Below are 15,868 nucleotides of genomic sequence, written 5' to 3' on the forward strand. Positions count from 1 at the left end.
TTCTGTGTGTTTTGAAGTTTTGAACCACATTTGAACTCGGGGTGTGTTTTTTTTTTTTTTTTTTTTATGGGGATAAATATTCTCAACAAACACTGAACACAACTTATTTTATTGTAACGCTTAAAGTCAAAGAGGGTCGGGCAAAGCACAATCAAATAAAACTTTAAAACTGACACCCACCCCCATTAAGAATATCTGGTAAATACAAAGCTGTACATATCTTCTGACTACTACAATCGCAGTGGTGGTAGGATCATGGTAAGAAGTCGCTTCTCTACAGCAAAAATGAGTCACGACGAAGGACTGAAGTTCACCTTTCAGCAAGACACCACATCCCAGATTTGGATACGGATTTCTCTCCTAATATTAGCTATTTGCTGATTTGTATGTATGACTCCAGACACATGAAAAACGTGAGAAACACTACAACCATTTAATTAGTGCTAATGACGCATAGTTTTTCCATGAGAAGGCATGCTGCAACGTCCCCTGTAACATGTTTTGAATGAAACAAACACAACAACCAGTTGATTTGAGCAGAATGTAAATGAGAAAATAAACAACTCCACACATAACAAATATTAGGGAATCTATTTTTTGGAATAAAAGTGTCTGCTAACATTTTCAGTATCATTATTCATCTTAAAAACTATTCACAGAAACCAAAACCCCCTTTTTTTGTACCAAACTCTAAACATATTTCATTCTGCAAAGTTGACCAAATTGAACATGACCCTATGTGAACGAGTGGAAGTGCAAAAAAATTACAGTAGAAGAACTATTTTTTTTGTACTTCCACACTGGCTTCATTTCTCAGCTCCAAAGGTTGTCCCTTGGTGTCAAAGGGTCTGGCTATAGTCATACGCAGTAATTGCTGTGACATTCCTTTGAGGCTGGAGTGAAAAGGTTTTGGTGACAATGAGCATATTCTATTACTGACCATGGTTTAACAAATGGACGTAGTAATTTATTTAGTATAACCCAAAATGAGACTTATAATTAGATGTGTTGAGGTGACTGTTGTGATCTGGCCTTATATAATTAAAATGGAATTGAATAAACCCGGGAACATGTTTACAAAGGCCTGTTTTAAATTTCTGAAAAACTATTTTCTTGCCATTGTTTACGACCTTCTTCATAATGGTCATCAGCTGTTTATTGTACTTTAGCAAAACAATTCATTAGACAGTAGTATATGAACTAATTTTGTTACTTGCCTATGAACAGTCCTGTGGTTTTCATTTCTCTGCTGCATTAACAGGTTGCTTTGAGGCCATTAAAAATAACTCAGATCTAAGGCACGCTAAGCTATTTTCAACTATAGAAAACCTGTACAGAAACAGGTTCAAAGTTTAAAGTGTGATGTTATGATGAAGTAGTACATGCCATACTGCATATGTTTTGCATACTGCATAGTACAGTACATACTTTGTGAAGGCAACAACCAGTCATACCTACTGCCACTTAGGATCACCAAGTAACCTAACCTCATGCATGTCTTTGAACTGTAGGAGGAACCCAGAGAGAACATGCAAACTCCACACAGACTCCCATGACCGTCTTGCTGGACGATCACACATTACATTGTAACAACTGTTATTCACATCACCAAGTGATTTTAATGTAACTTTTGTTGTACAGTATGCATTATGTGTATGTTAGTGGTATACTAATTGATGGAATACTTCCTTATCTCAGTCTTACCACTGTGCTATTGAACCTAAAGTGTGTTACCACTTTGGATTTCATCATTATTTATTATTCATCTCTGGCTCTCTTCCACAACTTGTGTTTTGTCCTGTCTCCCTCACCTCACTTCCAATGGCTCACGGTGTGGCATGGGTCCCCTCCCTGAGCCTCTTCTGTCAGAGGTTACTTCCTGTTAAACGGGAGTTTTTCCTTCCCACCTTCGCCAAGTGCTTGCTCATATGGGGTCGTGTGATTGTTGGGATTTTCTCTGTGTTATTGTTATTATTAGTAGTACCTCACAATATGAAGCACCTCAAGTGTAGTGACTTGATGCTAATATAATGAAACTGAACTATTATTATTAGTAGTAGTTGTTGTTGTTGGCCTTTCTTTAATACTGCTATCAGTAGCAACGAAAGATCATAAAACACTCAAAAGTAAGGCACTGATTAGTACTTTCTATTAGATCACACCACTCGTCTCCCATAATGCCTTTCTGTTCCTTAGCCAAGTGACAACTGTTTCATTGCTCGGTTTGACTTGTCAGGGCACCCGATATCAGATGACGGCAATGCTGAATAAAAAGAAAACACAAAAAACTTTTCATCATCAGTGACTAGCAGCAGAACTTGACCTTGAAGTAGGCTAGCCTACTTCAAGGTCAAGTTCTGAAGCTTTGACAGCTTGCACGCAACCGCTGGATAACTGGCAAATTAATTTATCTGGAATAGATACTGAGTTTCATTTCGCGAAACCTTTTTTGTATTTGGACTTTGCTTTTTATTGACATGTTAAAATTTTATAGCACTAAACCTACTGGTAATTACTTTATTGTGAAAGGAGTGCCCGGAAGCCTTAGATTATGTACAACTTGACAGTGCTGCTATCAGAGTAGTGTGTTCCTGGAAAGTGTGTGGATCTTTATTTAATTTAGGGCTTTCTCACTTTGTAATTTTTACTGGGGTTAATTAGAATAGATGTGTTGCTGAAGGAGATGTGGGGCGGGAGGGATTCTTAACTGGACGTTTAAAAAAGCTGCGATTTCTCCCGTCCGGGTAAGTTTTGATCAGCAGCAGAACAGCACAGCGCATTACCTCCGCTCTGTCTTTGTTTCATCCAGCCGGGCCTTGCCCCGATGCTTGCTGTTCTCTTTAATTGAGAGAACGTCTCGCCAAACTCCATGAAAAGTAACCCGTAATTTGATAATACCTTGGTTTACGTGTTGTTTGGACCTCTACTAGCGAACAGGATGTCTTTCTCTAAATCTTTAAGATCTACTCTTCAATTCGGAACTCATTTAATAAAGCAAAGGCCACAATTTTAAACAAAATAAAACATCTTTAAATCTCATTGGCTGCTGTTTTCGCACTAAAGTTAGTAAGAGCCGCAGTAGGATGTAACCCACGGTGTCTGTCACTGAGCTATAAAAGTTGTCAATTTATCGGAATAATCACACTTTGCGGGCAGTGGACCTCGCCGAAATGAACAGTGGCTGTTGTCGATAAGTAGAAGTTGATAAATCACGTTTTGTATGATACGGTTTCCAGTCTTCAACTAAAAAGCCCTTAAAGTTCTCAAATCTTTAATGCAGTTAGAGAATGTTACCGGAGCCGGGCCTAGCTAGCGTTAGCTGTGGCTAAGCTAAGTGTGGTTAGCAAGCTCGACCTGTTAGTTCTAGTAGTTAAAAAGTCAGTCCAGCGTTCGGACAGAGATTATTGGGTAAACGTAACAACTTTTTATTCAGAACATTTAATACTATTAAGACAATTTGGAAATAAGCCAAAGCGTAAATTGTCAGTTAACCCTTGCCATATTCTCCAGCGTTAATGAAAATCAAGCACACGTCAGTTTCCAAGCTAATTTTAATAGCATGACTTCATTTGTACGGGGTTGTGGTTCAGTTCTTTGCTTCAAATGAAATAAGCTTACTTTTGAGTGTGTTGAATAACAGTGTAACAAAGTGTCAACTCAATGTAATGGTAAAAAGTAAAACTGTGATTTGGAGCTTTTGGGGGGAAAGAGTATTTGGTCTTAGGAAAGCCACTCTGGTTATCCTGTGTAGTGGTGAAATAAACCCAGAAACTGATCTCTGTATGCCACCATTTATAAGCTAACATGAATATCTTCTTCATTTTTCTACTGCAGTTGTTATGGAGCAGCCACCAGGGAGCATAGATGATCTACAGCCTCAAGAGCTCTCTACTTCCTGCATCCCCACTGTGATCGACCTGGCCAGGAAAGGGGAAGAATGTGTCCTCAACTCCACGACGGCTTTTGATGGCTTGTCGATGGTCAAGAGCCCCTGCTGGTTCCCAAACTCTGGGAACAGCAACCCTGGATTACAGGGATTCTCAGAGACCAGCTCCTCAGACATCGCACACCAATCAGGGGATCAAATTCAGCCAGACAATGCCTTCTCGCGCACTACAGTCACCCTTTCATACGTGAGCCGGTCTCACGTCTTGTCTTTTCAAGACACCCTATCTCAACACTCGCCTCTGTACAGTGTGTCGCCTATCAGCAAGTTCTCCCTCCACCCTCCTTGTGACACAGATAAAGGGCTCGGGGAGACCGGCTATGCAGTGAACCAGCATTACTTGGCGCAGGTTGAGGGGCCCGAGGACCTCGCCACACAGACGGAACTTTTTCAGTCATTGTCTCAGGCTCAAGGGGGACTGGAGAACAATGTGGACAGAACACAGGACTCTCATGAGTGTAACAGTGGAGTCACTTTCGGTGAGAATCACAGCCTTGCTGGTGATGACAGCCCACATCTGGATAACTGTTCAGGAGCATGTGCCGAATCCTCTCCAGAGACTGTCACCCCTGTCACAGAGAAGGACGAGGAGAAAGCAGGCGCTGAGGTGCTCTTTCTCATGTCTAAGACACCAGAGCAGGTGGTTGCCTCAGACAGTGCGGGTGCCAGAGACCTTTGTTCACTGAGCAGGGAGTATATAAGTCCTCTGGAGGACCCTGTTTCCCCCTCTGCTACCTCACTGGACGATGTGGAAGATGTATTTGTGCTGCCTCAGGCCTCGAGCTCACCCAGCGGCGACAACTCTTATCTTGAGACAACTGAGGGGGTCTCGTGTGATAGCTTGAATACAGAAGGGGCCATTCAGCCAAGCTCTGGCATCAGCGATGGCACCACAAGGTTGGATTCAAGTGATGAAAATAAACAGCCGGGCAGTAGACGAAAGGCTGCGCTGGAGCCTTTGATCGACTTGACAGATGATGTTTGTGCAGCGGAAGTTCCTGAAAACAATCACAAGACTGTTATTCCTCACATGAACTGGAATGCAAAGGCACTAGAGAGAAGTTTGAAAGAAAAGAAGCTGCCAATACGTTCCAGCAGAGGGACACGGCTAGAGGCCATAGTTATGAATATAAATTCAAGCAGGTATAAAGTATCAGGATGCATACGCACTAGTAACAAAGTTAATGCTTCCCAGTCAACATCTAGCGATTCCACTATATCTATTTCTAAGAAGAAAGACTCTGTGTTAGCAGGTAAAAGGAGAAGCCGAGTAAAAGTGTCTGCCTCAGCGAAACCAGTGAAACAGAAAGCAGTAACTCCTCTGAAAAGAGGCAAATCAAATAACCTGAATACTGACAGCTGCAAAGACTCTACCTCTGATTCAGAAATGATCGGTAATTCTAAAAAGTCGCGGCGCAGCGCGCCTCCAAAAAGCCCCCGGTCTGCTGCGCGGAGAGAGAGTTCAAAGACTGAACCGGTGAATGTTTCCCAACCTGTGCACCCACCCGAAACTAGCCCTGTGAAGTCAAAGAGGAAAACCTCCCCACAGTCAAGTCCTCAGTTTGCTCTACATAATAACTCAAAGGAGGAGCCTGAACTGCTTCCTCAGCCAGACCCCTCAGTGGAAATCCAGGTGGCAAGATTTTCACCACCATCAAAATCTCCAAAGAAAAACCAAGGCAAAGCCAACAGCAGATCTCCTGCTAGCAAAGCGTCGCCCACTGCCAAGACGAAGGCTGCTCGCACTCCCAAAAGAAGGCGAAAGAAACATAAAGCGGGTCAGTCTTCGTCCATGTTTTCCCCAAAAGAGCCTGAGATCAAGCTCAAGTATGTCAACTACAAGGAGGATAAAAGGGATATGAGGCCAGACAGTTTCTCTCCGTTTATCCACGTGGAGCGTCAGCAGTCCTCTCCGTCGCTGTGTACTGTCGTCAATTACCCAGAGGAGGTAAGGGCGCAGCACAAGAAGGGCTCGCAGCAGCAGGCTAATACCAGCGGCTTCATTTCTGCAGTCGTACCCAGCACTTCCTGTCTGCAGCTGGGCCGGGTGTCCACTCACGGTCAGGATCAGCGCCCTCTTATCTGCTGCCTGTGTGGGCAGTCAGCCAACGCCATGGACTTGGGGGACCTTCACGGCCCTTACTTCCCTGAAGGTTACCAGCCGAGCACCAAAAAACCAGCCAGCACTTTAGGCCTCAAAGAGGATGACTACAGTGATTCGGACTCTTCATCTTGCAGCATGAGAGGAAGGGGGAGGAAGTGTGCCGCTGTGCCCGCTGTGCGGGCCCTGAGGCCTGGAGCTCAGCTGAAGAAGAGGGGCCTAATAGAGAACCACCGATGGAACATCAGCACCATCGGCACAGGCAGCCCTGCAGCTAAACGAGTGCGGTCAGATGCTAGCTCTGCGAATGTGGAGGACTGGTATAGCCCCCCTATGTTGCTTCTCCAACCTTGTGAATACTGGCTTCATGAAGACTGCGGCATCTGGTCTGCAGGCGTGTTCCTTGTGAAGGGCAAAGTGTACGGCCTGGAGGAGGCTGTCAAAGTAGGCCAGGAGACGGTAAATCTGCACTTTAAATTTGGAGTGTTGCACAATAGCACATGGACTCATAGCTGATATAATGAAGCTGGAAATGAAAGCAGCATTGTGATGTTAATGTACTGCAGGTGGCTTGTTTTCTGTGCCTGTAAGAGAGTTATATATTTTAAATGCTTTCAAATCACTGCAAGAGGAAATGTGAATAATTAACTTATTAGCTCAGTTAGAAAAACACTGGAAATTATTGGTGCAGGGAAAACGACAGTGAGACACTATTTTTGGGGAGATCTCTTTACTTTTTGGCAAAGTTTTAACCATCTACACAGTAAGATGGGTACAGTGCATTCTCTTTTGAGGCCAAAAGTCAAAATTTGCAAATAGCCAGTCAGGATTTCTCACCTGGAACACCTCCCTGAACTCAGGCTTCCAACTCGGAAACCTGGAGCAGTCTCACTAACTGTAGTCTGTGTAGCTACTGTTGTATATTTTCTACTGGCTAAAATAGTCATATGCACTGACCCGGTTCTGTCTGTGAACGTGCTGCAGCAGTGTTTTTAAGTACTGAAATCCAAGCATAGGGAGTGTTGTTAGTGATGTATTAGTAATAAATATATACGCTCCCCCTTGCTGAGGAGCAAATGAAATCCGGATTTTCCAACTTTGCTACCAAGACTTGGTAACCTCGAGAGTGACGCCACTCCCGGTTCCAACATGGGTCCTCCAAGGCCGTTATTCTTAAGGAGAAAAATGGTGCCAGTGGCTTTACAACCATATAATTACAAGCACTGTGCAGTCAGAGTTAGGTTCTAATTTAGCTCTTTATAACCTATTTGATATAACCAGTTAGAAACCTTGTGAGAAAAGGCGAAAATGACCGAAAGTTGATTTAAAGGTTCTAGTTTCTGAAACTATCCTTATTCAGCATGTAGTTCAGATGACCTAGTCCAGAATTCCCCCAATGTTTCATTTGCCTCTTTTTAAGATAAGATCATTAAATTAAACATTGATCTCTTTTTAAGTCATTAGTAGAAATCTTGCATAACTTAAGGCCTTCGATATTTATATGATGATATCAAATGTGTGTTTCATAAAACAGTCCCTGCAAAATGTGTCACGGCAAACTTTTGACTGTTGGTTGAGGTCATACAGCTCAAGATAACCTGAGCTAGCTTGTGTTCATCCATTGTTCTACACATACACTTGAGACACTGCAGCTGGAGGAGCAGCTAGTGCCAGCATGTCCCTGCAGCCACCGGAGTAGGAGTTATGCATAGAAATTAATAGAGGTGATAGTATATTTTAGCTTGAGCATGCCTCGGGGACTTTTAGTTTGATGCCTGATACGACTGAAGATCAACATTGGCATCTTAAAGTCAAAGTGTCTCCTGTATGAAGGGTACACCAAGGCAGCGTTCTTTCAATTTCTCCCAAGGTGATAAGGTGTTAACCATCTTAAACCATCATGAGTCAGACCGATGTCAGATTGGTGGTAAATGCAGCCTTTCGGTTTCGCTTTATTTTGAAAGACTGTTAAAGAGCCTCACTGTTTACATCAGCCATTGTACATTATGACGACTGCTGCTGAAGGCAGTGTTTTAATTAAAACTATATAGTAATTACCTTAGTGCTATATATCCTGTCCCATGTAGTAAAAATGGAAATCACAGCTTGCAGAAGTGTGCACGATGTCTTCTCTTAACCTCATCTGCTGTTTTTTCAGACGTGTTCAGCGTGCAATGACCCAGGTGCTACGCTGGGCTGTTTCTTCAAAAGCTGCCCCAACAAGTACCACTACAGGTGTGCTCTGGAGTCAGGTACGCAGCAGAGCAAAAACTCTTATCATGCCGGTCTTGTGCAATTTTAAAATTTGCATGCATGCTTAAGTTGTAGACTGCATGTAAAAGATGGACCCGAATTAATTTCATTGACCAATAATTTTCGTCATAGTTTGAAACTTTTGTCACGAAATGTCTGTGAAGGTTCTCAGTCATCCAGGTCATCGTAGTCAAAGGAGCTTGCAAAGAAAAGCGTCTGGACTCCTTTAAGTTGCTTGAAGACGTTTCACCTCTCATCCGAGAAGCTTCTTCAGTTCTAAGGGTCAAATGGCGGAGAGTCCCAGATTTAAACCCAGTGGGAGTATCCCCCCCCCCACAGAGGGACAAAAGGACCCCCTGATGATCCTCTAATCACCTGAGCCAAGGTGTGAAAATGGGTGTGGGTCCCAATCAGCCAGGCTCCTTTGACTTTTGTCACAAAATAAAAATGAGATAATGCAGGGGAAGTGATACAATCTGAAGTAATCTCCTTGTGCATATTTGACTCTGGCCAATGCAGAAGTGCCTCAAACTTGGATTCTTTCTGCTGGCGCCTGTGTTTGGGGAAAAATGCTTTCAGTTGTGTAGAAGTCCGCGGGAAAACGGCCCTGGCTCTAGGTGACATCCGTAAACCTTTTACGGAGTGTTTTATAGTCTTAACTGGTAGTTCCAAGTTTTCTTAAATACAGCATTTTTTTCTCTAATAGTCAAAAAAGCGAAGTATGTTTTAGGGCTTGGTGGCCAGGTTCATCTTTTATATACAGTCTATTTTTTCAGGCTTATCTTGAGTGTTGAATTTACTTACAGTAGCACGCAGCCCTGCAGGTTTTCCTCTGGTGATTGGAATTTTTGCCACCACCCACACTTTGATGGAGTAACTTTAGATTTATGTATGCCATCTGCCCCTCTGACTACTGTTTTTACTCTTTCTTATTTACTTTTTTTGCTCCACATCTGAAGTCTCAAATTAAACTTTAACAGGTACAAATTTAAAGTTGAACACATACACCCACGACTGTTGCTTTGTGCTCAGTGTGTGCGTGCACGCATGTGCACTGTTCTGAAAATAGCTCCTTTGTGAAGGGCTGTTGGCTCTTATCACTTCCGCTCAGGCTGAACTTGCACGTGGGGGCGTTTGAGCCTTGCAGATGAATCAGTGCATCGTTGCCAACTCCTGTTCTGTTCTTGTTCTGCAGACTGTGTACTCATTGAAGAAAACTTCTCCATGAAGTGTAAGAAGCACAAGGTGAGCAGCAGTGCTCTTTAAAACTGTATTTGTGTGCGCTTTTAAAATGTATGTTTGCTCTTATTGAAGATTTGGCTTGTGATCATTTAAAAACGTAACCTCTGGATTTGTGATGTCTTCTTAGAACAAGACATTCAAAGGCCCCTCCAGGGAGCAGATGGGACGAAAGGGGACAGAAACCTCGTGAGGTCAGTAAATACTTTTTCTGCTTTCTGCTGATCAAACCACTGACAGTTGAAATATATCGGGCAACAAGAGAGCGTTTTTTGTATTTTTAAAGCTGTGAGCCAGTATAGTGGTTATCTTGGTTTGGGGTATCTGCTGAGCGGCAAAAGTACACAAGCTAATTTTAATTTAGCTCGTTTTCTAAACCCACAGTACAGATTTGCACGAGGCATCAACTTCCTGAAAAACAGTATTGAGCATGGTTTTAGTTTAACCTCAGCCACAATCAAATCATATGTAGACGTGCTGTTACCTCTAGAACATCGAAATGCAGCCAGAAATGAGTGATTTCATTTAACTGTTTCCATTAACTGTTCATGATATTATAACAATCTGGAAGTGAATGGGAAAGACAGCAACTCAGGTTAGCTCAAGAACAGTGTGTACAGAACTTAATGGAAAGGGTTTCCATGGCTGAGCAGCTACATCATCAACCACAATGCAAAGTGTTGGATGCATGGGTGTAAAGCATGTTGACACTGGACTCCAGAGCAGTGGAGACATGTTCTCTGGAGCAGCGAATCACACTTCTCCGTTGAGCAATTCGATGGACGAGTCTGGGTTTGGTGGTTGCCAGGAGAATGGTACTTGTGTGACTACACTGTGCTAAGTGTAAAGTCTGGTAGAGGGGGCATTATGGTGTGAGGTATGAGTTGGACTCGGCCCCTTAGTTCCAGTAAAAGGAACATTTTGGCCACTTTCATGGTCCCAACAGTTTGGAGATGACCCGCTCCAATTTTAACATGACTGTGCACCAGTACATAAAGAAAAGCCCATAACGACATGGACGAGAGAGTTTGGTGTGGATAACTTGACTGGCTTGCACAGAATCCTGCCTCAGCCCGACAGAGCACCTTTGAGATAAATTGGAGCAGAGACTGAGCTAGCTAGGCCTTCTCATCCAACATCAGTGTCTGACCTCACAAATGTGTTTCTGGAAGACTGGTCAAAAATTCCCATAAACACTCCTAAAACTTGTGGAAAGCCTTCCCAGAAGAACAGAAGCTATTACAGCTACAAAGGGTGGGCCTGCATCATATTAGTCACTATGGATTAAGAATAGTGTTCGCTCAAGTTTATATGCATGTGAAGGCAGATGAGTGATTACTTTAGGCAATATAGTGTATTTGTTAAAAACATATAAGCTAGTTTTATTAGATCGGAGGGTTTACTTTAACAAAGCATGGTTAAGTTTTTACTAAGGGAAATGGGAAACAAATGAGAAACATTGAGACAAATCGACCTGCTCTTATCACTCGAGCTACTGGTGGTTAGGATCCCGAACCCTGGTGTGATGACTCATGTAGTGGCAGCTGCTGCTACTTTTTTTGCTCTCTATGAAATGCATTGAGAGGGGGTTTTTTGTTTTTGTTTTTCTCCTGTTAGAAGATTCACCTGCAGCATTTTCGCAGGCCTTCCCACCACCTCGCTGGTAACCATGGCGACACTGGACCAGGGTTGTTCTGACTGACAGCTAGCACCCGCAAACCTTAACTTCACCCTCTGTCCTTCAACTGCACTGTTAACCCCCACCAGGCACTGGGACTGGAGGACCCCGGTCACCTCCCTCAGTCCAGTCTGACAGTACTTATCAGCCAACACCACCCGCGGACTGACGAGAACCGTTCTTGAAGTAACATGCTGAATTTGTTATTTGTGTAGTTATTTATATGGGATGTTTTGGTTTCTTTTTTCTTCTTCTTCTGAATTAAATATGAATAACAATCAAAGATATTTAATTTTTTTTAAAGATTTTCTAAGTATTTGATTATATTTGGGTTATTTATTCTTGTATTGGTTTCTTTAGCAATTGTCAAAGAGGTTGGATTGAGTGTTGTGTTTTGTTTTTTTTAAGTTATTGCTAAAGCAGTTTTGATGTTGAATTAAACAGCCAGTCATGGAGACAGAAAGAAGGGGCTGGTGGTTCAAGGTAGTACCCTCCCAGAGTAAAGGTACCTGATTATCGTCAACACAACAGGGTTCCAGATTTAATGCAACACCTTGTTGGATCATTATGCTTTCTGTTTCCCGTGCAGATTCACCCAGCAGGTGTTACTGAGCGAGCCGCAAAGCGTGCATGTATTTGAATGTATTTTCACAGGAAGCACTTTGGCCCTCTGCTCCAGCTGCAGTATTACTGTCTTCAGCTGACCACTGCCTCCAAACGTTGTTGGCTTCAGGCTCTTATATCTGGCTTTTGAGGCTCATTGGTCACCTTGTCAACTTAAAATAGTCAGATCCAACTGCCTGCCTCCCACCTCGGCCTGAGAGAATTTCTGCCTGTACGATCTTTAAATCAGTTTGGATCTTTACAAACTTCAGTCTGAATTGTTAGGAGCTGTGTTAGGGGTTTATAAATTATTAAACAATTAATTTTCTTCCACTCCTTAAGGAAAGGGAATCCTGTGTTAGATTTCCCTTTCATCATCTCAACAAACCAGCCCCCTTAGACTACAGGACCACTCAGCTGCTCACTTGACTTCAGACCCAACAAGGAGGGGCAACAGTTACTCTGGTGTTCCATCAGTCTTAAATTGAATAGGAATGGCCGCGCTAGTATTAAGGTTCCTGATGTCTTTACTTGGGCCTACATGCTGCTTTTGAAGAAGCCTTATCTGACTTACCAGCGCTACATGGACTCAGTGTTCCTTCACTAGCTTGTGGTCCAACAACAAATCCGTGGATGTACTGCACACGGTGTTCCTGAGGGCAGCTTGCATGCACTTTTATGCAGCAGACTCTGTTGTTAGTAATACCAGATACGTGCTGGGCCGCCTCCTAGTAAAACCCTCTGACTGCACAGGTGCTCACCTACTCTGTGGGACTGGCTCAAACCCAGCGTACCTGTTGAGGACGTCAGACTCTGTTTTTTGTTTTAGAAGAAAAAGTCTTTGTGATCAGTTTTGGTGTTAAAGTCTGTGTACTTCTCCTTAGCGCCATTAGGAGCAGCGCTGTGCTGTGTGAGGCCCATTAAGCCATTACTCGATGTCAACAGACATCCACACAGAGGCAGCTGAAGGCTTCGTCTGCTTAGTGTCTCACCAGCAGCAGCAGGATACAAACACACACATCTCCCTACCCTGAAAACACCATGTCTGTTCCATTTGTGCCATCTTTCTGTTTTGCCGTTTTTATATTTTGTTGCAGTGAAATAATAAATGTTTTAATCAACCATTTTTAAGTAAGCAGGTGTGTCACTGAGCCTGTAGTTCTTTGTTTTTCGTTTTCCAGTTTCAAGCACTTGTACCAAATAGAGATTTTGGAGAATGTTTTATTATTACAGTCTTGCAAAATGCTTGGATTTTTTTAAAACTATGTTGTATGTGTGTTAATCTCAGGGCTGAATCTCAGATATTCGAATGGGTTTTTATGTTTGTTTTCTTCTGTTGTGTCAACCCCACATTGACTGGAGCAATGACACATGTAGCAGGAAGTGCTCATCTCCTCAGATGTAACGCCTTTTTTCTGTCCTGGTTACACACTACTCGTCACATTCCAACGCCGCCTCCATGTGTCCGTCAGTGATGCGGTGTTTTGTTTTAGGACATGGACTGCTTCACTGTCACACTTTTGTCATCGTCTTATTTTTATGGTAACTTTTTTTGTATTGTCTTGTCCATTTGTTGGAGCACCAGAGGTCATGTAATTGTTTAAGAATAAATATTTTGTTCACTGTTTTTCTGAAAGAATTTTTTATCTTTATCTTGAGTAAAGTTTTTATCTCATAATATAGACATATTAGAATACTGCAAAGCATCAGAATGACTAATATGAAATTATATATTATGATAAAAATAAATGTGAAATTGATATATAGTTATAGCATTTATCCCTTCATCCTGCATACTGAGGTGATGTCCACAGTTTGGCTCAGTTTTTCCAAAGTTGAGACATTTTTGTCTTTTTATTTATATGGTTGGGAAGAAAGCAGACAAGGGACAGCAGCATAAACCTGCAGCCATCTACAGATTTTTGTTGAATGCAATACATAAAACAACCACACACCCCTAAAAGAGAAGGAAGGGATGAAAGCATTTAAACCTGGGACACCTCCAGTAACTGGATAAAACCGTAGATGCTGCTCTGGGCGCAGTCGTTTAAAAGATGTAATCTGAATAACAATTATCCAGCTTTGACAGGGCCCTTACTTAATCCACTTTGTCTTGGTTGTTCAAAAGGACATTTTATAAAATCACACTGATCCAAAACTACTGAAAGCCTTACTGGTAATAACCAGTAATTTTACTGGGATGCAGAGGGCGCCAAAGTTCATGCAACAGAAAAGCTCCCTTATTAATTCATGATATTAAGTTTGACATTAACAGCTGTTATGTGAAATATCTAGTTAGCAATGCATTTGCTGTTTAATTCATAACCATATTTCACCTGCTTTGTCTTTATGAGAATGTAACAGCTCACAAACACTTAGCAAAAACACAAAGACAGGTGGAACTCATGCATGAGTAAATCTACTATTTAAAAGCGCGATCGTGGCTCAAGAGTTGGCAGTTCGTCTTGTAATCGGAAGGTTGCCGGTTCGAGCCCCGGCTTGGACAGTCTCGTCGTTGTGTCTTTGGGCGAGACACTTCACCTACTGGTGATGGCCAGAGGGGCCGACGGTGCGATATGGCAGCCTCGCTTCTGTCAGTCTGCCCCTGTGACTACAACTGTAGCCTCCACCAGTGTGCGGATGTGAGAGTGAATGAATAGTGGAATTGTAAAAGCGCTTTGAGGGTCCCGAAAAGCGCTATATAAATGCAATCCATTATTATTATAAAACAAAGTGTAAAAGAAGGGCTACAATGCAGTTTGCCATTCTCTTAACTCTGTTTTCTTGTTTGACTGCCTTTTGACTTTTTATTTCATTTTTCCTTTGAAGTCCATTCTATTCAGTTTCAATTCAATTTTATTTATACAGTGCCAAATCACAACAACAGTCGCCTCAAGGTGCTTTATATTTTAAGGCTTCAGTAATACAAAGAAAACAGAGAAAACCCCAACAATCATATGACCCTCTATGAGCAAGAACTTTGGCACCAGTGAGAAGGAAAAACTCCTTTTTAACAGGAAGAAACCTCCGGCAGCACCAGGCTCAGAGAGGGGCGGGGCCATCTGCGGTTGACCGGCTGGGGGGAGAAAGGAAGACAGGGCAAAAGCACGCTGTGGAAGAGAGCCAGATATTAATAACAACTAATAACTGAATAAAGAATGGTGTATCAGTATCAGTCTGATTCCAAGTATTTGCTGGGATCAGAGTGATTTGATATTTTCAAGAAAATTGATTAGTTACAATGTCCTAGAGGGGCGGGAAAAGAACAACAATTATCAAAAATGAAAATAAAGTACACGGTTAGTGTCTGAGTAACCCACGGCAGTGCCCCAGCATGCACAACTGTGAAACTGAGGCAACTAAATTCAGCCGTCACCCACTGTGGTTACACAGCTGTTCTTTTCCAACGTCATTATGTTCATTTCCACTTAGTGAATAAGAAGTAAAGGGCCTGCTAATTTTCTTTATGTTGTATCAGTTTAAATGTTTGCTGTATGTACAGGAAAAATGCAAAAAAGTCATTTATATACAACAAGTGTTCTTCGACTGCACTGGGGTACGACAGGTTAAAGCAACTTTTTGCTAAACTATAAAACAAACGCTCTTTACTGTGATTTTTAGTAAAAAATTGAAGGTCACAAGCTAATTCATCATTAGCTGCATGCTATCAGGCGTCTATGGCCTCGTTAGGCTTAAATATTAGAAGTTAGTTACTGTGTCAGCTCCCTGAATCCAGAATTGAATTTAAAGTCCTCCTCCTGATATACAGAGGCATAATTCACCATCATGTCTTAACGATCGTCATATTAAATGGCAGAAACAATTCTGTGCATGATTCTCCTCTTATCTGCTTTGGTGCAAATAATTTTTTTTTAACTTACTTTGAAAAATCCTGGTAAACATGATTGAACCTTTGCCTCGCGGTTGATAATTAAAGGGTTCGCCTTAAAACTGGTGCATTAACTAAAATCTGAAATTATTCTTCTGAATTATACTTGGACACTGTACTCAGCCACCCAGCATTTACGTTTCTATGGAAACATTGTAA

At 42.2% G+C, this 15,868-nt stretch overlaps 1 protein-coding gene across 1 annotated transcript; it reads left to right on the plus strand.

Moving 5' to 3' along the window:
- Positions 1-4,433: 4,433 nt before the first annotated feature.
- Positions 4,434-13,447, plus strand: LOC308390454 (uncharacterized protein). The gene is made up of 5 exons (XM_080872473.1): positions 4,434-6,506; positions 8,206-8,299; positions 9,496-9,545; positions 9,670-9,733; positions 11,183-13,447. Exons 1-4 carry the CDS (start codon positions 4,566-4,568, stop codon positions 9,730-9,732), a joined length of 2,148 nt encoding a protein of 715 aa, XP_080728599.1. The 5' UTR covers positions 4,434-4,565; the 3' UTR covers position 9,733; positions 11,183-13,447.
- Positions 13,448-15,868: the final 2,421 nt, after the last annotated feature.

The sequence above is a fragment of the Rhamphochromis sp. 'chilingali' genome (genome assembly GCF_963969265.1).
Source record: "Rhamphochromis sp. 'chilingali' genome assembly, chromosome: 22".
In the NCBI taxonomy this organism is placed as follows: domain Eukaryota; kingdom Metazoa; phylum Chordata; class Actinopteri; order Cichliformes; family Cichlidae; genus Rhamphochromis; species Rhamphochromis sp. 'chilingali'.

Coding starts and splice junctions, on each gene's coding strand:
- LOC308390454 (XM_080872473.1), top strand. CDS start 4,566: ATGTCTAAGACACCAGAGCAGGTGGTTGCCTCAGACAGTGCGGGTGCC. Junction 8,300..9,495: donor CAGGTGTGCTCTGGAGTCAG/GTACGCAGCAGA, acceptor CTTGTTCTGCAG/ACTGTGTACTCATTGAAGAA. Junction 9,546..9,669: donor TGAAGTGTAAGAAGCACAAG/GTGAGCAGCAGT, acceptor ATGTCTTCTTAG/AACAAGACATTCAAAGGCCC.